This window comes from Xenopus laevis, chromosome 7L, assembly GCF_017654675.1.
Source record: "Xenopus laevis strain J_2021 chromosome 7L, Xenopus_laevis_v10.1, whole genome shotgun sequence".
Lineage (NCBI taxonomy): Eukaryota > Metazoa > Chordata > Amphibia > Anura > Pipidae > Xenopus > Xenopus laevis.
The window spans coordinates 3,652,172-3,677,370 of record NC_054383.1 but is presented as its reverse complement, the minus strand read 5'-3'; the positions used below and the strand labels follow the sequence as shown (position 1 = coordinate 3,677,370).

The 25,199-nt window shown below is 40.8% G+C and overlaps 1 protein-coding gene across 1 annotated transcript; it reads right to left on the bottom strand.

Annotated features, from left to right (window-relative positions):
• Positions 1-1,244: 1,244 nt before the first annotated feature.
• Positions 1,245-25,199, bottom strand: ccdc172.L (coiled-coil domain containing 172 L homeolog). The gene is given in 8 exon segments (NM_001096311.1): positions 1,245-1,554; positions 2,369-2,456; positions 15,054-15,156; positions 15,260-15,361; positions 16,601-16,766; positions 17,915-18,031; positions 22,508-22,593; positions 25,073-25,199. Coding segments are annotated over 8 exon segments (771 nt in total). The 5' UTR covers positions 25,152-25,199; the 3' UTR covers positions 1,245-1,524.

Below are 25,199 nucleotides of genomic sequence, written 5' to 3'. Positions count from 1 at the left end.
TAACCCTTTTTTTGCATTTTTCAGGAGCATATTAATGTAAGGGAAACATTTACAGTGGGTATGAAGAGGACAGAGTACATATTATTACATATGTATAGAGATACATTGAAGCCATTATTCCATGTGACTAGTAATGAACAAACTACACCAGGCAGAACAGATACTAAGTGGAAAGGGAGTGTTTGTGCTGATGAAATAAAACAAAGAATCATAAAGCCCAATGCATACGGAGCTGCGTATCACTCAATGCACAATTATAAATAATTCATTTGACTGAGTATCAAGAGAGCGAGTGAATGAATGAGCTGCTGGAGATTAGCAGAATAGGCTACAGAAAATAAAAATACAGCCTGAAACTAATTCCAGCAAAGTGTTTTGGGACAAGATCTGCAAAATCAGGGCCGGGGTTAGAAATAATAACAGTGAAAGTCTGGGGCCCGAACCTTGTGTCCTAGAACATCCAACAACTGATGTATATTTCTGGGGGCTCGAGGCAAATGCCCAGACCAAGGCTTATTTGTTTCCTAACCTGTATGGTCTCAGAACTCCTCAGTGACTTCTAAAATCCTTATCGTTTACAGTAGGGGGTACATTATCCCTTATAATACATGAGTGATACTCAGAGTTCCCTGTATACCTCAGCCTGCAGCCTTGTGCCTTTATATGGTCACAGAACAAACCCTCAGTGACTTCTAATATCCTTATCATTTACACTAGGGGGTACATTATCCCTTATAATACATGAGTGATACTCAGAGTTCCCTGTATAACTCAGCCTGCAGCCTTGTGCCTTTATATGGTCACAGAACAACCCCTCAGTGACTTCTAATATCCTTATCATTTACAGTAGGGGGTACATTATCCCTTATAATACATGAGTGATACTCAGAGTTCCCTGTATAACTCAGCCTGCAGCCTTGTGCCTTTATATGGTCACAGAACAACCCCTCAGTGACTTCTAATATCCTTATCATTTACAGTAGGGGGTACATTATCCCTTATAATACATGAGTGAGACTCAGAGTTCCCTGTATAACTCAGCCTGCAGCCTTGTGCCTTTATATGGTCACAGAACAACCCCTCAGTGACTTCTAATATCCTTATCATTTACAGCAGGGTATACATGAGGGATACTGAGCTGTATATGTAAGCCTACCCATAACCTCCCAAATCCAGAGGCAGGGCTGAAAGAATTACCATTACTGTGTCAGCTGAAAAATACAATTTAAATAAAAGATACAACATAAATGAAATTAGCTTTACTAATGAGCAATACTAGGAACATCATCTTTAACTGAATAGAGAGTTACAGTAACTGATGTAAATAGAAGTTACCAGGCAGATGCAGTCCTGGAATGTAATGTAACTTCATATGAAACTGCAGAGATTGGTACAACTTGGCACAGGTCATTATGCCAAAAACATGGAATAGCTGAATATCCCATATACTATTGTACTATAACATAATGGGGGGGGGGTTATGCTCTGTCTACTGAGAGCACTGAAGCTTCACATGAATTCAGTTCACTGTTTTCCAGACTGTTGGGATATTTTCTGTAGAAAAAAAAGAGGTAAAGTTATTAATTGTATTAAGTTGCTGATAAGTTAGGCCCCTAAAATCCTTTCCCTTCTCTCTCCATCTGTCTCTCATCCCCTCTCCTTTCCTTTCCTCCCCCAACTGTTTGGCCTTACTCTCCCCCATCCTCCCTCTTCTCTCCCCTTCTATATTTCTCCTCTCCCCCATTTGTCTCTCTACTCCCTAACCCCCTTTCCCTTCTCTCCTTCTGTCTCTCATCCCCTCTCCTTTCATTTTCTCCCCCAACTGTTTGGCCTTACTCTCCCCATCCTCCCTCTTCTCTCCCCTTCTATATTTCTCCTCTCCCCCCATTTGTCTCTCTACTCCCTAACCCCCTTTCCCTTCTCTCCTTCTGTCTCTCATCCCCTCTCTTTTCCTTTTCTCCCCCAACTGTTTGGCCTTACTCTCCCCATCCTCCCTCTTCTCTCCCCTTCTATATTTCTCCTCTCCCCCCATTTGTCTCTCTACTCCCTAACCCCCTTTCCCTTCTCTCCTTCTGTCTCTCATCCCCTCTCTTTTCCTTTTCTCCCCCAACTGTTTGGCCTTACTCTCCCCCATCCTCCCTCTTCTCTCCCCTTCTATATTTCTCCTCTCCCTCATTTGTCTCTCTACTCCCTAACCCCCTTTCCCTTCTCTCCTGTCTCTCATCCCCTCTCCTTTCCTTTTCTCTCCCAACTGTTTGGCCTTACTCTCCCCCATCCTCCCTCTTCTCTCCCCTTCTATATTTTTCCTCTCCCCCATTTTGTCTCTCTACTCCCTAACCCCTAATCCCTTTCCCTTCAAATAACATACCATCTGTAAAAATTCTATCTCCATCCGAAGTGCTTCATACACTGCCTCAAAATCTTCATTGCTGTACAACTCCAGTTCCTTTTTCAGCCTGTGCATATAGAAAATCAAGTATTATTTGAAAAGAGAATCTGAAAAGACTGCCTTGTTCCTCAGCAGGAGGCTCCTGCCATGCACTGTAGCCATGCGACTACTGACACTGATGATTCCTGCCTTCATTGTCTTCAGTAACAGGCCGAGAGCTTATCCTAGGTATTATCTCTATTTACTACCTTATTCCTTCACTGTATGATATGGTATCAAGACCAAAGTGAAAGACCAGATGGATATTGTATTTAAGGTAATTTTAGGTGCTACCAAGAAAGGTTGGTCACAATACCATGTACATATTAGATCATCCTATGGAATTTACATTGTCTCACGTGGGCTCATTTATAAACACTGGGCAAATTTGCACCTGGGCAGCAACCCATAGCAACCAATCAGTGACAGTCTTTTTACATGCAGTAGCAGATTGAACAATGAAAGCAAGCATGTGACTGGTTACCATGGGTTATTGCCCATGTGCAGATTTGCCCAGTGTTTATATATGAGCCCCTATGTGTCTAGCCTGACTTATTGGTACATCATTATGAGAGGCATATTTAGGGGATGTAACGAGTTAACAATCCCTACTATGCACCTCTGCTTTGGGCAATGGATGTGTTCTCATAGGCCAAGAGCAAGGGTTGGGGGGGGGGGAGATGAAGGAAATATGAGAAAAGTAAAATACTACTCTAAGATAAACCCCAGATTTCCCCCCAAAGTTGACATTATACAGTAAGAACAAGCAACAAACACCGTTATTAATAAAAAAAAACTCAAACGCCATGAAATATACTGCTCGGAAGATTGATATTTTCTGCTTATAAAACTTAACATAAAATTAAATTGCAAATATTTCTCAAAACTAGGTGGATGGGGCGCCCTCAGGCAAAGCGTCGCTAATATAAACCATCGGTTCAGCTCCAATGGACTTTTTTCTCCAGCTTGATTTATAAGGAGACGGGAGTCATTTGGTTCTGTTCCCTAAATTAATGACATTTTTCTTTCCTTCCCCTTTTACTGAGAACATAAGAATGCCAAATTGGATCTTTCAACTTAGGAAATCAACAGATTGCTGATAAGATGCCCTTTATCCCTCGCCCCCTTCGTCTCATTGCCCTTCTCGCCCACGCGGATGTCATTAAGAAGCTCCGGCTTCAAGAAAATAAAAACAAGGAGAGAAAAATTCATTTCTGTTTCACCGCGCAAGTCGCTCTCTGTCAGACGGAGGACAAAATGATTTAAGTAAATGTCAGCCGCATGCGGGAGTTCGTTAGAAACGTATCACTTGTGATTAAAATGTAAATATTACAATTAAATACGGAGCAATAGGGAAATGTATTCAGGTCTCTTTATAGGGGAAAGTGAAGGGTGCTTGTGAGCTACAATCAAACACTAAAGGATTAGCTGCCATGATTTAGGGCTAGAAAGGCTAATATTTGCATTTTGAAATGATAGTTCATTAATCCACTCAATTGAGTGACTCTTAGACTAATGCTTACGGTTCCTTTCAGCCTCAGCTTTAGTACTGGCAGGGTTAGGAGTTTCCTATTCGAGGGAAAGGGAGGGTCGGGTGCTTCTCTGCTGCCTGGAGAAAATGTATTAAAGCTTAAAGGGATACTTTTTTTTCAAAATGAATCAGTTAATAGTGCTGCTCCAGCAGAATTCTGCACTGAAATCCCTTTCTCAAAAGAGCAAACAGATTTTTTTATATTCAATTTTGAAATTTGACATGGGGCTAGACATTTTGTCAATTTCCCAGCTGCCCCTGGTCATGTGACTTGTGCCTGCACTTTAGGAGAGAAATGCTTTTTGGCAGGCTGCTGTTTTTCCTTCTTAATGTAACTGAATGTGTCTCAGTGGGACATGGGTTTTTACTATTGAGTGTTGTTCTTAGATCTACCAGGCAGCTCTTATCTTGTGTTAGGGAGCTGCTATCTGGTTACCTTCCCATTGTTCTTTTGTTTGGCTGCTCGGGGGAAAAAGGGAGGGGGTGATATCACTCCAACTTGCAGTACAGCAGTAAAGAGTGATTGAAGTTTATCAGTGCACAAGTCACATGACTTGGGGCAGCTGGGAAATTGACAATATGTCTAGCCCCATGTCAGATTTCAAAATTGAATATAAAAAAATCGGTTTGCTCTTTTGAGAAATGGATTTCAGTGCAGAATTCTGCTGGAGCAGCACTATTAGCTGATTCATTTTGAAAAAAAATGTTTTTTCCCATGACAGTATCCCTTTAAGTTAACTTTCATTATGTTGGCCCACTCTAAGCAACTTTTCAATTGGTCTTCATTATTTATTATTCATATTTTTTTAATTATTTGCCCTCTTCTTTTGACACTTTTCAGCTTTCAAATTGGGGTCACTGTCCCCTTCTATACAACAAATGCTCTGTAAGGCTACAATGTATTGTTATTGCTCCTTTTTATTACTCATCTTTCTATTCAGTCCATTTACTAAGGGGCGAAGTGAATTTTCGAATTCAAAAACTTAGAATTTCGAAGTAATTTTTGGGTACTTCGGCCAACGAACGTTTGGTGTAAATGAAATACACAAAATTATATGCCAAAAATCCTAACCACCTTCTGGTAGCTTCTGCATAAGGTTAACTATGAACTGAAGGATCAGCACTCATTCCTCTGGAATTTTGTGTGCCAGTAACCTTGTTGCAGTGTCTGGTGCTGGGCATTTGTATAATGTCATCTGTTATACAGAATGCTCAGGACCTGGGGTTTTCTGGATAATGGATCTTACTGTAATTAGGATCTTCATACCTTAAAGGGGAACTCCGGCTTCCAAACCAAAATTTGATAAAGAGGCCCACATAACACTGAAACACCTAGGGGCCGATTCACCAAAGGTCGAATATCGAGGGTTAATTCGATAGGAATTAAAATCCTTATCGAAGTCGAAGGATTTTAGCGCAAATAGTTCGATCGAAGGATTATTACTTCGATCGAACGGTAAAATCCTTCGAATTGAACGATTTTAATCCAACGATCGAAGGAATATCCTTCGATCAAAAAAAACTTAGGAAAGCCTATGGGGACCTTCCCCATAGGCTAACATTGAGTTCGGTAGCTTTTAGATGGCGAACTAGGGGGTCGAAGTTTTTTCTTAAAGAGACAGTACTTCGACTATCGAATGGTCGAATAGTCGAACGATTTTTAGTTCGGATCCTTCAATTCGAAGACGTAGTCGAAGGTCGAAGTAGCCCATTCGATGGTCGAAGTAGCCCAAAAAACACTTCGAAATTCGAAGTTTTTTTACTTCGAATCCTTCACTCGAAGTTAGTGAATCGGCCCCTTAATATACCCATCACAGTTACCTGTTTCTTCACAAAGTATGAATAAATTGCATTTTCTATGCTAAAAACCAGCTGTTTAACAGTTCTTCTCTTTCTGCATCATTTGAAATCCTGGCAGGGAAGGAGGGACAAAACACTGATGTTACACATTATAACAACTTCTCCACAGCTTACAGACAGCATGCAGGAACTACATAACCCACAATGCACTGCACTATGATGTTCCTTTCCTTATTGAAATCACGTGTGCAGGGAATTGTGGGGTTTGGAGGATGCAGGCTGAGGACAGATGGCTGTTGATATAAAGTAACAGTAGTCAGCTCAGCAAAGTAGTCAGACAGATCAGCAGGAGAGCAGGGGGCTAGGCTTAGGGAACTGTCAGAAACCAATAAAAATCATCGTCTGCATATTTTTTAATTGATGTATATTGCAAAGTTGCTTGAAATTATGTTTACTTTTCAAAAAGCTTAGGTTATGTTTTTGCGGCGTTTCCCTTTAAGTCTACTAGAAAATCTTGTAAAGTTAAAGAAACTCAAAAGGCTGGTTTTGCCTCCAATAAAGATTAATTATATCTTAGTAGGGATCAAGTAAAAGGTACTGAAAAAGGAAATTATTTGTTACAATCTGGATCTTTTGGATAAAATGGTGCCTTTAGGAGATGGCCCTTCCGTAATTTGGATAATAAATCAAAACCCGTATCAAGGTATTCTTTAACAGATATAGCACAATCTCTGCTTCTCCTCATCTCAGCCTGTCTATTGGTTACTCTCTAGCCCTCTACTTCTCCTAAACTACACCCAGATCTGTCTCCCACTCAGACTCTGCAGTTTAGTGGTGGGTGCATGACATTCTACCTTCCTACATTGAGTTTCTCACCAAGGATAGTCCTGGTACTGGCATGTGACATTGACTGTGCTGTGTGCCAGGCTGGTGATTCACATTGCACAGAACATAAGGAAATATATAATTGCTAAGAATCTTCCTGGAAAAGCCACGGTGACAAATGCAGTGAGTGGTATTACATTTAGTTCTATGGCAATTGAAATATTATTATTATTATTATTATTATTATAACTAACATGTATTTATAAAATGTCAACATACAAAAACAACCAGTAATCACTACAACAGATAAAGAGGGCTCCTTTCGTAGCTTTGGGTCTTTTCGCGGGTTCGGGACTTCAACTTCGGCTCCTTTCGTGGCTTCAGTTCTTTTTGCGTCTTCGGGACTTCAACTTCAGCTCCTTTGGTGGCTTCAGGTCTTTTCTGGCTTCAGGACTTCAACTTCGGCTCCTTTGGTGGCTTGGGGTCTTTTCGTGGCTTTGGGACTCCAACTTTGACTCTTTTGGTGGCTTGGGGTCTTTTCGCAGCTTTGGGGGTTCAACTTCGGCTCTTTTGGTGGCTTTGGGTCTTTTCGCGGGTTCGGGACTTCAACTTCGACTCCTTTCGTGGCTTCAGTTCTTTTTGCGTCTTCGGGACTTCAACTTCAGCTCCTTTCGTGGCTTCAGGTCTTTTCTGGCTTCAGGACTTCAACTTCGGTTCCTTTGGTGGCTTGGGGTCTTTTCGTGGCTTTGGGACTCCAACTTTGGCTCTTTTGGTGGCTTGGGGTCTTTTCGTGGCTTTGGGACTCCAACTTTGGCTCTTTTGGTGGCTTGGGGTCTTTTCGCAGCTTTGGGGGTTCAACTTCGGCTCTTTTGGTGGCTTGGGGTCTTTTCGCAGCTTTGGGGGTTCAACTTCGGCTCTTTTGGTGGCTTGGGGTCTTTTCAGGACTTTGTCGGTTCAGGACTTCGGCAGGTGCCGCGCAGCTTCAGCACTGTCAAGGGGGGCACAGCTATTTTGAAAATTGCAGCACAGCAGGGCCCCACTTTAGGCCCAGGCCCGGTACAGATGCTGATCAAAGGCAAAAGGAAAACAAAGAAACATAAAGTAGAGCAAAAAGCTGAGCAGGAAAGAGTAATCCTAGGAGGGAGTTAACCCAATAAAAGTACAGATAAGAATCAGGGCTAATTAGACCAAAGAGAACAACTAGATAAACAGCTATAAAACTGCCCAGGATGGAGGCAGAGTAAACAATTGTAAGCGAACAAAATGTGCCCTCATTCCATTATTTAAATGTATTTTGATTGGGGGTTGGCAATTATGCTTGTTTATTTGCTCTGTCTCTAAGTGCCCCATTATGTTAGCTATATACTTATTAGCATCGGGCTTTACTGCCTCCAATTTGCTTGTCTTTATTGTTCTTTCTATGGCTTTTTCTTCTCCCAGATAATTGGTATCAGCCCATTTAAAGAAAACCTATATAACTGTTGCACCCTAGAAAGAGACTACAGGGCCCATTTACTAATATAGGTTGGGGATTTATTATCTTGAAATCCGTTATCCAGAAAGCTTCGAATTACAGAAAGGTCGTCTCCCATAGGCTCCAATGTATCCAAATAATCCAAATTCTTAAAACTGATTTCCTATTCCTCTGTAATAATAAAACAGTCGCTTGTACTGGATCCCAACTGAGATATAATTAATCCTTATTGTAGGCAAAACCAGTCTATTGGGTTTATTTCATGTTTATATGATTTTCTAGTAGACTTAAGGTATGAAGATCCAAATTATAGAAAAATCTGTTACCTGAAAAACCCCAGATCACGAGCATTCTGGATAACAGGTCCCATACCTGTACCCCAGACACAAGTGAAAAAGCAAAACCGCCGTCCTTTGAGCTCATCTAGTGAGCACGAGTCTGGGGCATTTATACCCGGCACCATCCGTCGGTTTAAAGGGGTTGTACAACTTGAAATTAACTGTCAGTATGATGTAGAGAGGGATATTTTGATACAATTTGCAATTGGTTTTCATTTTTTATTATTGGTGGTTTTTGAGTTATTTTGCTTTTTATTCAGCAGCTCTCCAGTTTGCGGTTTCAGCCATCTGGTTGCTAGGGTCCAAATTACCCTAGCAACCATGCCTTAATATGAATAGGAGAGGACTGAATAGAAAGATGAGCAATAAAAAGTAGCAATAACAATACATTTGTAGCCTTACAGAGCATTTGTGTTTTTTAAATGGGGTTAGTGATCCCCATTTGAAAGCTGGAAAGAGTCAAAAGAACAAGACAAATAATTCAGAAACTATTAAAAAAAAAATGAAGGCCAACTGAAAAGTTGCTGAGAATTGGCCATTTCATAATATACTAAAAGGTAAATTGCCCCATTTAAGAATCCAGTGCTAGTGATGGGCGAATTTGGGCTGTGAAATTCGCAAAACGGCATAAAATTTGCGAAACGGCGCTGGCATCCAAAAACAATTTTCGCTGCAGTTTCGAAAATTTATTCGCCAAGGGCGAATCATGGGAATTCGCCGCAAATTCGCGCCTGGTGAATAAATTCATCACTATCCAGTGCTAATTGCAGAGCAAAGTGCAGCACCGCAGCCCTGTACCCCTAGCCTGTGTATATAATCACCTGCTCTCTAAGGGGTGTATTTATCAAAGAGTGAAGTTAGAGGATGCCACAGTCATCTAGAGTGAAATTCCACCACTTTCCATTTATTTCTATGGGATTTTTAAAAGCGTATTTATCATTGGGCGAAAGTGAAAGCTCATCCTTTGATAAATACGCCTTTCTAAATCCCATAGAAATGAATGGAGAGTGGCAGAATTTCACTCTAGAGGACTGTGTCGATCTTTAACTTCACTCTTTGATAAATATACCCCTAAAAATTCATCCTCAGGTGCAGCTTCTGGGGCAAAGTGCAAAAAAGAAATAAAAAAGGGCACTTTACACCTTTATTTTGCACCTTCCTTTAGTTTAATCAATCGGCTCTTGCCCAAAAGGCAGTGGGGCTTATTTACTAGGAGAATGAAGCCTACCAATCTATGCAAATCATCAGGGGGATTGAGTGGTGTAGCTGGACACTGCTGATCATAAATGTATAATGTCTCCTTCATTGCCCGGGCTAAAGATAGAAGAGGAATATAAGAAGCTGCTAATAACTGCATTGATTACAGCTGATAATGAGGCAACTCTCCCCATGGAATATTCCATTTCTCTATCATCATCATCATATCATAATGTATATTTAAATACCTATGCAGAGCCAATGCGTCAACACAATTCCCCTAAACCCCCCACTGCTCTACAGAACTCGCCCAGCTAGGACTACCCAAAACCAATTTTAAAAATGCTGTTATCACTGGTGTTTAAAGGAAAACTATACACCCAAAATGAATACTTGAGCAACAGATAGGTTACATCAAATTAAGTGGCATATTTAAGAATCTTATCAAACTAGAATATATATTTAAATCTTGCCCGTTTACATCTCTTGCCTTGAGCCACCATTTCGTGATGGTCTGTGTGCTGCCTCAGAAATCAGCTGACCAGAAATACTGCAGCTCTAACTGTAACAGGAAGAGATCACCTGACCAGAAATACTGCAACTCTAACTGTAACAGAAAGAGATCACCTGACCAGAAATACCGCAGCTCTAACTGTAACAGGAAGAGATCACCTGACCAGAAATACTGCAGCTCTAACTGTAACAGGAAGAGATCACCTGACCAGAAATACCGCAGCTCTAACTGTAACAGGAAGCGATCACCTGACCAGAAATACCGCAGCTCTAACTCTAACAGGAAGAGATCACCTGACCAGAAATACCGCAGCTTTAACTGTAACAGGAAGAGATCACCTGACCAGAAATACTGCAGCTCTAACTGTAACAGGAAGAGATCACCTGACCAGAAATACCGCAGCTCTGACTGTAACAGGAAGAGATCACCTGACCAGAAATACTGCAGCTCTAACTGTAACAGGAAGAGATCACCTGACCAGAAATACTACAACTCTAACTGTAACAGGAAGAAGTGTGAAAGCAAAAGACAGAACTCTGTCTGTTAATGGGCTCATGTGACCTAACATGTATGGTTTGTCTGTGTGCATCGTGAATCATACAATCCCAGGGGGCGGCCCTTATTCTTTAAAATGGCAGTTTCTATTTATGATTATCCAATGGCACATACTACTAAAAAAGCATATTATTATGAAAATGGTTTATTTACATGAAGCAGAGTTTTACATATGAGCTGTTTTATGCCATATCTTTTATAGAGACCTACATTGTTTGGGGGGTATAGTTTTCCTTTAAAGTGGACCCGTCACCTAGACATAAAAATCTGTATAATAAAAGTCCTTTTCAAATTAAACATGAAATCCAAATTCTTTTTTTTATTGAAGCATTCATAGCTGTTTTAAATGCATTTAAAAGTCTGAGTTATCAAACACATATAGTCTGCCCCTCCTCTATACCTTAGGCAATTACTTTCACTTTCCATTCAGCACTTCCTACATGTCACTGCTCTCCCCACATTCCCCCGTTCTCTTCACCATTTAATTGTGTAACCAGGACATGGGGATGGACATCAGGTCCCCCATTCTGGTGCACAAACAAGATTCTGAGATGATACAAGACTTGTCTTAATAACAGTGTCCACAAAATGGCTCCTGCCTGCTTGTTATAATTATGAATTCCCAGACTGAAGAAACAAGATTTAAATAAATTATATAGTTTAATTACGGTTTATTTTGTTTAAGTAACATGATAAAATGGGGTTTTGAACATTTTTTTTTCGGGTGGTAGGTCCCCTTTAAAAAGGGCAGCATACACAGCCACCAACCTGCGGGGGTATACAGTTTGAAAGGAAAAATCAATGGGGGAGTACCAAGTTGTTAGACGTACCCCAGTGATTCTAGGAGCTTACCTGCACCCCCAGGCTGGTGTTCCTCTTCTTCAAAAGACCAGCAAGGGGTGCTTGTCGCTGAGAAACATACAATCATTTCTTTCCAGTCTTCCAGGAATCCCCTATTGGGCTTGAGCAAGTACAGTGTGTAGTACAGAACTTCTAATAAGATTACTGTCCATGCACCCTTCTAGATTTGACCCTGGGGATACCCAAGATTTAAAGAAAGTGCAATGTATAACAGGACACACTGTCATACAGCAATCAAGTGGTTAATGCAATGAACTCCATTAGTACAGGACGTGTATATATATATATATATATATATATATATATATATATATATATATATATATATAATACTGGTTGCCTCTCTGGGGCGCTACAGAGGAGATGATGAACATTCCGTGTGGCCATACTATAATGACTGGTATAACAGCAGGGCTAATTGTGACTGACAGTTGCCTTTCAGTGACTGTCAGACAAGGTCAGGCAAAGAAATATCATCCATCAAACTGAAATGTGTGGATTTGCCGTTCCCTGGCTAAACGAATGATTTGGTTCCAAGCAACGTGAACCTTTTTTTTTTCCTTCTATGAATCAATGACTGGATGTATGTTTTCTGCCGAGCGGCTTTTGGATTGATATTAAATAAAGGTGACATTTGTGTGACATGATACAGTGTGTCTATGGGCATGTCATTGGTAATCTATTATCTGCTGTAACATGTGATTGGTCCTTGAAATCTGGGGGGCCCTCTGCTGCACCTCCCCACATTTCTTTCTATTCCCCTTTTTTTCAAATCAGGTCCTCTAGCCTAATTCCACTTTTCCTCCATATCCCCTTCTAACCCTAGTTTCCCTCCCCATTTCCCCTCTTTCAAAGCAGCGTCAGACTGGGGGGTCCGGGACCCCCCACCTCCATGGGACCCTCACCCCAGATGCAAAGCAACCTCTGGCCCCCGGCTCCCCGTGCCTACCTTCTTTTCTGTTTAGCCGCACTGAGGGCCAGGGAGGGAAGTCGGAAGCAGGGTTGGACTGGGGTGGCAGGACACTGGGAAAAAACCCGGTGGGACCCCGCCAGCCCAGACCCGCTCCCCGATTGGGCGAAACGAAAAAAAAAAACATGTGCTGCTCTGTGTTCAGGTTTTCAGCACAGCATTTCTCGATTGCGGGTTGTGATCTGACGTTCGTGTATGCACACGGTGGACTGGCTTTCGTGCATGCACGTGGTGCACCAGTTTTTCCGCAGGAGCGCCAGCTTTTACGCATACGCAAGGGGCCCCGAGGTGCCCTCTCTGACACTGTTTCTAAGCCATGGCCCATAGAGAGCAGTTAAAGTCACTGCAGTTCATTGAGGAGTAAGCACTGACGTTTAGTGATGGATCCATGGCACAATTTCCGAATTTCAACATGTGCAAACTTTTTCACAAAACTGCAGAGAAATTTCCCAGCGGAAAATTTTGCCACAAAAAATGCCCATGAGAAAAAACAACCACTGACTTTAATGCATTTGGAGAAAAAAAGTCGCCATAAGGAAAACGCCCATTGATTAATCCATTTGGAGAAAAAAGTTGCCATAAGAAAAAACGGTTATTAACTTTAATGCATTAGGGCAGGGGCACACGGGCAGATTCGGGGAGATTTAGTTGCCTGGCGACTTTGGGACGACAATCTCCCTGAACTGCCTTCCCCCTGCTAAAATGTGAAATCGCCTGCGGCAATGCACTCACAGTGCTTCGATTTCCGAAGTTGCCTGAGGTTTCCTCGTGAGGCAACTTCTGGCGACTTCGGAAATCGAAGCGATGCAAGTGCCATTGTGCTGGCGTTTTCTCATTATAGCAGGCAGAAGGCAGGGGGAAGGCAGTTCGGGGAGATTGTCACCCCTAAGAAGAGGCGATTAGTCGACAGGCGACTAAATCTCCCCGAATCTGCCTGTGTGCCCCTGCACTTAGGAGAAAAAAATCGCCATAAGAAAAAATGCCCATTGACTTTAATGCATTTGGAAAAAAAAAGTCGCCATAAGAAAAACGCCCATTGATCAATCCATTTGGAGAAAAAGGTCGCCATAATAAAATGCCCATTGGCTTCATTGCATTAGGAGAAATAGTTGAGATAAGAAAAAACACCCATTAACTTTAATGCATTATGACAAAAGAAATCGGCATTAGAAAAAACGCCCTTTGACTTTAATGCATTAGGAGAAAAAAGTCGCCATAAGAAAAAACTCCCATTGACTTTTATGCATTAGGACAAAAAAATTCGCCATAAGAAAAACGACAAATTGTTGTGCCTGTAAAAATTTGTCGCCCGTAAAAATGCCTATTGACTTCAATGCGTTTTGTGAAATATGTTTCGCAGATTTCTCGGTAAAACGGACCAGATTTGCTCATCGCTGCTGACCTTCTGCTCCAGGTCCAAAGGGTCAACTATCTACTATTGCCTCTAATCTTTATAGATGACATAAAGTGCAATATGGACAGATAATATGGTGGTTTTATAACAGAATTAGATTAAAATCCCTCTTTGTATATGGATCCCTCAAAACAGGGCTCTGACTAATGGAAATTCTTACCCAGTGCCTTTAGGGCATCACTAGCTAATTTAGAAGTAGCAGGGGATATAATGAATTTGTGATCAACCTCCATACACTTGAACTGTTCCATTTGAGAAACAGCCTGGGTTAAAGGAGAACTAAACAGGGCTGATTATTAATTTCAGATGGCAATTGCAGTAACTTCTATACTGTCGTGTAATGAGAATCAGAATTAATTACTAATCAGCCTTGTGTCTATAGCCTATAGTCTATAAACAAAGTATATTGACTCTTCTTTATGTCAGGTAAGTGACAATCAAAAAAAAAGCAGATGTGCAGCAACTGCACACAAACCTTCCATGCCAAACAGTTAATGTGGCCTTAGGCTGGTAAAGGACCTCAAAAAATAATTTGCAGAATTTTATCCTGCTTTTTATAAGCTTTAGCTCTCCTTTAAAGGAGAAGTAAAGGCTAAAACTAAGTAAGCTTCAGCAGAAAGGTCTATATAAATACACCAGTAACCCCTCAAAGTAATGCTGCTCCGAGTCCTCTGTCAAAAGAAACAGCACATTTCTTTCCTTCTATTGTGTACTCATGGGCTTCTGTATCAGACTTCCTGTTTTCAGCTTAAACCTCCAGGGCTAGGGCTTGAGCATGCTCAGTTTGCTCCTCTCCCCTCCCTACTGTAATCTGAGCCCAGAGCTATGAGTGAGCAGGGAGAAACTCAGGTAGGAAGTGATGTCACACCAAGCTAATATGGCAGCTGCTACCATAACCAAACAGAGAGCTTCTAGAGCTGTTTACTCAGGTATGGTAAAGCATTCTGCAGAATAAATATAGTGTTATAGCTTGTACTATTAAGGCTAATCTATTGGCAATAAATAGCTTTGTTAGTTTTCCCTTCTCCTTTAAAGCAAGGTTATCTGTTCTACTACACATGGTGACCTCTTGGTGACCAGAGTAAAATGGTGCTTAAAAATAATTGGATTTTAGAAATCCAATGTGTCCATGTGAACTTATCTCACCTTAAACACTCTGCATCCGACTGAGGCTTCTGACTGACCAACATCTTTTCTGCTTCCAATCTCTCTGTGGTCTCAATGGCTTCAGAGATCTTGTCTTCAATATCTAGTTGAAATTGTATCCAAAGCAAGAAAACCATCACTTCACTGGTAGAATAAACCCATTGGAGCTTTTCAACTGTGAATCAATATAGGGAAGGAGCGAGTACCTTTCAGAGTGTTTTGCAGTTGGGCCAGTTTATTGTTGAGGGTCTTCTTCTGAACTTGTAGGGTGTTTAGATGGAAACTTTCATGTTTCAAGGATTCCATTTCTATAGAAACAAGAATCATCATTATGGAACGAAACTGTCAGAACAAAGTAATTTTTTATTGGACCAAAAACAAGGTTTTTTTATTAAGGGTAGAATTTTCGATTTTTTTTATGGTCAAAACTGTCAAATTTGACTAGGGAGTTATCCAAATTCGATTCAAGTTTTTAAAAAAATTCTAACCCCTTTAAGAATTCTAATTTGACTATTCACCTAAAACCTGCCAAATTGCTGTTTAAGTCAATGGGAGATGCCCAGGGATCAATTTGGAGATGTTTGCTGCCTTCCTCACATTCAAGTTTAAACTCAAATATAGTTTGATCGTATTCAATTTGAATTCGATTTGAATTCAAGGCGGATCCTATGATGCCCTCTGAGGAAGACGTCTTCTACAGATACAGAAAGTCGATGATTTCGAGAAATGTAAAGGAGAGCTAAAGCTTAACTAAAGAAGTAGGTAGAAATGTTGTGCATGATGTTTTGTGCTTCTGTACCAGCCCAAGGCAACCACAGCCCTTTAGCAGTAAAGATCTGTGTCTCCAAAGATGCCCCAGTAGCTCCCCATCTTCTTTTCTGCTGATTCACTGCACATGCTCTGTGCTGCTGTCACTTACTGAGCTTAGGGAGCCACTCACAATATACAGTACACATAGAATAGAAATGTCACAATATAAGGCTGATTAGTAATTAATATACATAATTACTACATTGCAGCACAGAAACCAGTGCAATTAGCACCAGAATTGAATAATCAGCAAACCTGTAGCATAAGCTTATATTACAGCCAGGGAAGCTCATTTTCTGCTGGATAATTAGTGACGAGCCCTAAGCTTAGCTTCTCAACAGCCAATCAGAGCCCACTGAGCATGTGAGTGTCACAGACACTTTCCAAGATGGTGACCCCCTGTGACAAGTTTGAAGTCCTGGATCATTGCTGCTATTGACAAGCTCAAATTTTAGCCTCGTGCAATAAGTTCACTGTATAAAAATATGCCATTTTTGGCCATATTAATGTTTAGGGTTTAGTTCTCCTTTAAGCTTAGCAAAGGCAACCATCTTGAATTCTGTACCATTTTATTGGTGTTGGAGCAAAAACCTTTCAGCCTGAAAGTAAAAGAGGTTGACCAGTAAACTTACTGATAAGGCAAAACCACAAGACCAAATGATATAACTTTCACTAAACACCCTAATCCTAGAGGTGCAATTCATTCCCAAGGTGCCCATGTTATTTGTGATACCCACCATTCATCAGTGCCTCTGCCTCCATCTCTAGCCGCTCCATCTCAGCTTTGGCTTGTTCTCTGAGCAACACGTCTCTTTTACTTGTCAGCCCATAGTTACTGTTAAACTCCATAACTTCTTTCATAAACTTTTCCTCTTCTTCTGCCATTTGCTTTTTTATCCCTGCCTAATAAAAGGAATACTCATGTTTTAGGAGGTGCCTAAATGAAGCCCCTTTTAATGAAAGGATACAAATTCACTTAGAATTACAATTTGCCACCATACAAATCCATTGTATAGACTATAAAATGACTGAACCCTCAGATTTAAAGGGGAAATTCATATTCTTATCATATTAAATAAACTTTTAGCATGATGTAGACAGTAATATTTTACAATTGGTATTTAGCAGCTCTCCAGAATCAACCAGGCAGCGGTGTGAATAAGAATAAGATATAAAAAGTAAAAGCCAAGCAGACCAGTAAGTTTTGGACTGCTAGATAAAGGCATGATGAAAAAGGTAAGAGATTCCAAAACGATACAATATTTTTAAGATTGAATATACTAACTTGGCCGCAAAATCAGGTCAAGCTGACAAAGTTGGCTAGTAAAGGGTTAAAGTCAAAGTCCTTGCTTGCTAGTGTACAAAATGTAATAGGAACATACCCCTAGAATTCAGACTATAAATAATATACGAAAAATGTCTAAACAAGCTAATCTATAAAAATCAGCTTCGTAACAAATGATACTTAAAGGGATACTGTCATGGGAAAACATGTTTTTTTCAAAACACATCAGTTAATAGAGCTGCTCCAGCAGAATTCTGCACTGAAATCCATTTCTCAAAAGAGCAAACAGATTTTTTGATATTTAATTTTGAAATCTGACATGGGGCTAGACATATTGTCAGTTTCCCAGCTGCCCCCAGTCATGTGACTTGTGCTCTGATAAACTTCAGTCACTCTTTACTGCTGCACTGCGAGTTGGAGTGATTGAAGTAAAATACGTAATCTAAAATGTTATTGATGTTTCGATCTGGGAATAAAATTGTATAACAAAAATTTGAAGGGCAGAATTCTCTGTCTGATTTGCTGTATTGCTAAATCTGCGGTGTGGTGCACCTTATAATAAATCTTATGATAAACCTTATCTTCTGAGTTTGAGAATTATCCGTGTGCCCAGATGTGGTAATTGCCTGAGAGATAAATGACTGAACTCTTCAATACAAAACATGAAGACTAATTGAAAAGTTGCATCCTATAACATACTATATGTGAACTGAAAGGTGAACTCCACCTTTAATACAGTAAAATAGCCTTATAGCTTTTGACATACAAGAATAGTTGTAAGCTCCTCTTTCTCTTTAAGCAGATCCTCCTTCTGACATTCTAGGACATCGTGATGCTTCTTTAAAAGGAGCCGCTCACATTTTTTCTCAGCAAGAAGATGAACCTGAAAGCCAAGGAGATAAAATTGGAGAGAAGCATCTGGGAAAAGTTCATATCAATACATAGAATTCCCTTTGTTATAGAGATTCCCTTTGTTATAGAGATTCCCTTTGTTATAGAGATTCCCTTTTCTGAATAGAAGGGACAGAGAAGACAACTGATGAATCTGGCACCCATAGATCAGTTCAATGTGCAACATGCTACCGTAAAGTGAGCTCAATCTGTATGAAATAGAGGTGCAGTTACTGTATGTTAGATAGAGAATATTTGTCTTAAAGGGGTGGTTAACCTTTAAGTTAATTTTTAGTAGTTTATAGAATGTACAATTCTAAGAAACCTTTCAATCTTTCAACCTCATGATTTATTTTTTATAGCTTTTTAACTATTTTCTATTAACTATTGACTCTTTCCAGCTTTCAAATAGGGGTCACTGACCCCCATCTAAAAACAAATGCTCTGTTGCTATGTTCAATGCCCAGTATATGTTGCCTGTTTTATATCCTCCATAGCAAATTCATAGCAACCAGTGCAAGATCTATGGCGCTGACCCTCATGCTGCCGGCCATCCATTGCCCAAGGATCCCGGATGAAAACATTGGGGCAACATTTCTAAATATTGCTGCATCATAAATGCAGCAAATTAATCAAATCTGTTATTGCAGCAAAGTAATTTAGCTGACGGGTAAGAACAAGCTGTAATTAGTGTATTCTATATTTACATGTGAGGTCAGCGAATGGATTGTTATCTGAGAGAGCCCGTGGCTCGGAGATTGGGTTTCATGCACCAGACACTCATTCTGGGTAAAAACTTTTAATTTTTTCCGATATCAGAACTGAGAGAAAGGCACCTTGCTGCTTCCAGTCCCAGGTTCTGCCTGTCCTTCTTTACACCAGAGATAACGCTTCATTGGAGGGATTGGGAAATGCAGTGAGAATATAAACTTTTTATAGGGTGTGTCAAAAATAATGACGGCAATTATACCATGGTAGTACTTGCTAAGCATCATTCCGTGTACCCCAGTATCACCAAGGAATTATAATTTAGGGCTTGGAGTCCTGTACTGAGGCCTACCTCCATGTCCGGCTGTCTGGCAGATCCTCCTCCTGCTGTGATGGAGTAAATAAAGATATTGAGCACAAGTTGCCACCAAATTCACACACTAGGGAACCAGCAACTGCCTTTCTACCCTAGGGACAAAATGGGGCACTTCTCTCCTACACAGCATAGGATAGTGACCAGGACTCCCTGAACAGTTACATTTATGGATCTTCTACACAGCTATAAACTGAGTGAAGTCTTCTGGATTTTTATCTTGCAGTCTAGGATACCTGATGGGTTAAATAGCAGGAGATGGGTTAATTTTTTTTCAAGAACTGTGATTTGACATTTATAAACTTGTATCTTATTGACTGATTACTGACATGTGTTTGTGGTGAACTTATTTATTCATGTTAAGGGGCTGGTACTGGGACACCCAGGAATAAAGACCACTGTATGTGATACCAGTCTGGCTTTACTCTGATTTTCCCCTAAATCAAAATGCCCTACAGTAAAAGTAAGGGGGTTATTTACTAAACTCCGAATGCAAAAATCACAAAATAGTGATTTTTTTTTTATAAAATCTGAGAATTTTTCGGAATTTTTTAAACTTCGAGGATGGAAAAGTCTGAATCAGAAAATCCGGGCATCTCAAACCTGTCGAAGTTCCATATAAGTCAATGGGAGAAGTCCCATGATTTTTTTGACTTGCTCTGGGTTTCGTGCAATACCCCGAAGTTTTTGGGCAAAAAAAAAAAAGGTTTTAGGGTGAAAAATTCCGGGAAAATATGATATAAATCCGAAAAAAAGTCGTGAAAATCGTATTTTTCTCCTGCAAAGCAAATTCTCGGGAAAATGTAATAATAAATAAGCGGAAAAAACAGAAACGGATTTTGTAGCAGAAAATATTAATTGTTACACTATGGGGGGCATGTGCAAGACTTTCTGTCAGTCAAGTGATTGGTGCAGGACTGTATAAGGGACAGACTAATTGGAATTGGCCATTTACAGGCAGAACCAAGGCACAATATTAGGGATGCACTATTTTGGATTCGGCCGAACCCCCAAATCCTTCTTTAAAGATTCAGCCGAATACCGAACCAAATCCGAATTTGTATATGTAAATTCCGGGTGAGAAAGGGAAAACAATTTTTACTTCCTTGTTTTGTGACAAAAAGTCAAAAAAGTGTAAATTGGGATTCAGATTCGGTTCGGCCGGGCAGAAGGATTCGGCCGAATCCAAATGCTGCTGAAAAAGGACGAATCCTGGCCGAATCCCGAACCAAATCCTGGATTCGGTGAATCCCTACACAATATACATCTGATTAGTATTTTAAACCTCTTTATTTCACAAATAATAAAATTCATAGAGGAATAAAAGCAGTTTTTCGGAACATCAGGACAAAATTTTGATGTAAAATCCCGGAAAACGTTACTCAAAATCAGGGAAATGCACCCATTGAAATGCATTATAAATTGGTGGGACCGCAAATAAAAAAATGTAAAATGCGGGAAAATTAAAATCAAGGTTTCACTGTATTTATATAAATGTATTTCATTGGATGGTTGACTTCACCCATGGTTTAAGGGCCCCAGCAGCACTGTAAATGTGAAAGAACCCAATATAAGACAATAAATATATATATATATATATATATATATATATATATATATATATATATATATATATATATATATTTGGAGTAACTTGTCATGGTTTGTAAACAAACAGCACCAGATGTTCTCAACTCTGACCTGCAGGAAAGAATGTTGGGCCATGTCACCAATAAGTGCCCAGAGATGCTAACGAGATACAATTAGGCAGGAGAAAGCAAGATAAACCGCCATAAAAAGCCAGACCCCAGTAAGTCTGCAGATATCAGTGAGTGATTCAGATAACAATGATTATTATAGAGGAAAAAGAGATAAAACACCATAAACACGAGGAGAAGTGAATAGGTGTCAATAGGGTGAGAATGGTCACAGACATTCCTGGAATAATTTATGGACTGAGTCCCTGATCAGATCACTACAAAAAGGAGTTAAGGTGTGAAGTGTCGTACAATAACAATTAGAAAGTCATAAAAAAAATGTCTGCAAACCTGCCACACAAAATAATGTCACAAATAATACTAATAACATTAAGGGGGTGTAACAGCACATCCCTTAATGCTCATGCACAAAGCACTTCTGCCCAGGGTTTGGTTCTGACTCTACTCCAGTGATCCCCAACCAGTAGCTCGTGAGTAACATGTTGCTCCCCAACCCCTTGGATGTTGCCCTCAGTGGCCTCAAAGCAGGTGATTATTTTTGAATTCCAGGCTTGGGGGCAAGTTTTGGTTGTATAAAAACCAGCTGTACTGCCAAACACAGTCTCAATGTAGGTTGACAATCCACATGGGGGCTACTAAATGGCCAATCACAGCCCTTATTTGGCACCCCAAGAACATTTTTCATGCTTGTGTTGCTCCCCAACTCCTTTCTCTTCTGAATGTTGCTCACGGGTTCAAAAGGTTGGGGATCCCTGCTCTACTCCATGGGTTAAAAAATCCATCACAAGGCCTTGTGCCGCCCCTCTTGAATACAGTGCGGTGGAATGCAGACAACACTGTATTCATGGGAGAGTAGCAGAATCAGATTGGGCCGGCAGGATAAAACCGGGTGGGCCTTGGCTCTCGTGGGTTCCGCTGGCCCAGACCCACTCCATCACAGCTGCCTCCAACCTCCCTCTCCTGCCCCGGTTAGGGTTGCCACCTGGCCGGTATTTTATCGGTATAGCCAGTAAAAATGATGGCTTATCCCAATGGGAAAAAAGATAAATATATAGGAAAGCCGGTATTTTTTTCCAGAAAAGGTGGCAACCCTAGACCCGGTCGTCGCAAGAAAAGATACATGCTGGGGGGGGGCTGGAGGGGAATTGCAGCCAGGGCCCGGAGGAGGCTTTGTGGCAGGGGGGCCCGGTGGGGGCCCAGTCCTATCCTGGGTGGTTGCAGGTCTCTGTGTTCTGAAAGAGAGTTCAGAGACCAACAGTAATCCAACGAACATGCATGAAGGCAAATGCAAACTGCAAAAAGTGGTGCATTATGCCTATTTTGTGCACTTTGCACCCCCATTTGGTAAATAAGCCCTAATATGTGCTGCCATCATCACTGGAATAGTGACATACCCCAAACTGCCATAAACAGACTTAGTTATGCCCAGACATCTGACCATATAGTAAAACACTTGCCATGAACTACAGCCAGGCATTCCCGCAGATCATGCCCTCAGTTAGACCCAATATCATTGGGTTCTGCAATCCAAGACTATCCAGTGTAACATCAGGACAGTTGGGATGGGGTATGTTTTTAATACATTGAATGAGCATGGGCTCCTAATCACAGCGAGGCCCAATCTGAGACCTGCAGAAAAATAGTAAAAGTTAATTTGCATGTACAATACCTTGGTCTCCAGGATCACCTTTGCCTCTTCAAGTCTCCCTGAAAGATTCCTGGCTTCTTCCTGACACCTGTGAATTTCTGCTTTCACTAAAATTAAAATAATAATGAATTATTAGATGATTCTCAGTAATACAGAGTTTGGTGACAAAGAGCAACTAAGAGTAGGGGCCCACAAGTGTCTCATTGTCTTCTCTCTCAGCCTCTTTATTTGCCTCATTTCTTTTCTTTACATACTATAATCTATCCTGCCATCTTTTTGTTCTCATAAGCTAAATGTCAAATCCATCTTTGCCTCAACCAAATGCAGGAATTCTACAGGGGACTGCAGGACTATAGTAGGAGTCGTTTGAAGCAGCCTCTACAGTTTGTCACAGTGTCACCTTTCTGGATAAATTCCCATGAATAGCTAATTCGTTTAGGTGCATAATGTCTGGCTGCACAGAAATCAATGTAGTCTGCAGCAGGCATCTCAAATAATGTTAAAGGGGTTGTTCACCTTAAATTAACATTTAGCATGATGCAGAGAATACTATTCTGACTCAATTTGCAATTGGTTTTGATTTTTGATTTTTTTGTGGTTTTTCGGTTATTATGCTTTTTGTTCAGCAGTTCTCCAGTTTGGAATCTCAGTAGCTATCTGGTTGCTAGGCTCTTGTTTACCTTAGCAATGAAGCCACGGTGTGAATGAGGAAAGAGTTTTTGGCTGCTGGGGTCAGGCAAATAATTCAATAACTATAAAAAAATATTTAATGAAGATCATTTGCAAAGTTGCAAGAAATATACTAACGGATAATTTAAAGGTGAAGCACAACATTAGCCATGTTCGACATGTATTTACATTTATGTATTTAAATAACCAACTCTGTACCATGCAATCTTTGTGAAGTTTATGAAGGAAAAAGCATTATACAAAAAATAGCCTTACACTTTTTGTGCCTAAGGGGCACTTAAAGGGATACTGTCATCGGAAAACATGTTTTTTTTCAAAACGCATCAGTTAATAGTGCTACTCCAGCAAAATTCTGCACTGAAATCCATTTCTCAAAAGAGCAAACAGATTTTTTTTATATTCAATTTTGAAATCTGACATGGGGCTAGACATATTGTCAATTTCCCAGCTGCCCCAAGTCATGTGACTTGTGCCTGCACTTTAGGAGAGAAATGCAAACCAGTGCAATTAGTATCAAAATTTAATAATCAGCCCTGTAGCATCAGCTTATATTACAGGGGAAGCTCATTTTCTGCCTATACACGCAGGGATTTGCATATTTCTATAAACATGAATCTATTAAAGTGGCAACTAGAGTTGCCACCTTTTGGCCCGGTTCAATCCAGGCGGGGGCGGGTGCCTTGACACGATGGGGCGGGGCTGTGATACTGTGTGGGAGTGAGTTGTGACATCAGAGCTATGATGTAGCAATCGCCGATCGCCACGTCAGTCATAGGGAATCCTGCCCGGTTTTGCTAATTTGGAAAACTGGGCAGGCAGTTTTGACGAGGGCAGCCCTTCAAAAAAAAATGGGCTGTCACGGTCAAAACTGGACAGGTGGCAACATTACCCACTATTACAATAATGAGACTGTCACTTATCCATAACTCCAACATTTTGGTAGGAAGTAGGAAGAGGGACAAAAAGATTTGCCGTGCCCATTTATGTGGCCACATCCCCTAATTACAGGTTATGAAAGTTTGAACACATTTCTGTGGTTTTTATGTGTTATTAGAGTTTTGCTAATGACAGTGAATTGCCCTTTAAGCTGCAAGTCACAGTTTTCCCGCTTATTTTAAATTGTTACAATTGTTTCTTTGATCATCTTAAATTGTAACAAATGTATCTAAGTGCATCTGCCACATTCTGGGTTGTCTGTCAAAAGCCAATTAAATTAGAAACTTTGTATCTTTTTCTGGCTGGAGATCAAAGAGAAAGTCGGGACATTTCAGTGAGAATCCGGGACTGCCGGTTGAGCTGTTAAAATTAGGGGGCAAATTCACTAAGCAGCGAAAATGCTATAGCGACGCCTTTGCCACACTTCGCCAGACGAAGCTTCGCCACGACACCGCTAATTCACTAAAATCCGCTAACGTTAGGCGCTTCGCGCTTTAGTGAATTTGCCCCTAGGACTGTCCAGCGAAAACAGGACAGTTGGGAGGTATGCTTCCCCTTTAAAACCAGACACAGTATATGAATAACCAGAATGAAGCAGTTCTACTGTGTATTGCAGTTGGGGTTGCCATCTTTTCATAAGATTTCTATCGGCCGGTGGTGGGGTGCAAGAACTAAAGTGGCGGGCCGTGACGTTAAAGGGGGCGGATTCACATGCCAGAGAACAGTTAATTTTCCAGCGGATTGGGGGAAGGCCAAGGGCTTTTCTTAAGGGTTTTACTACCTTGCCGGTAAATTTGTAATACCAGCCCCGGCCTTGGCAGGTGTTTTACCGCCTAGGCCGATAAAATACGAGCCGGGTGGCAACCCGTCCCTAATTGCAGTGCGCATTATACGGTTGCCACAGATAATTTGGATTTATAGGGACAAGGTGACAATTCTAAACTCAGGGTTTCTCTTCACCCTCTCGTAGGTGTCGGTTCATCTCTGACGCCTGCTGTTCTGTCAGCAGAATGTACTCGAACAGAGAATCCAGGCTCATTGTGACGATCTCCCAATATCTCCTTCCTCTTCTTAGAATCTAAAGTTC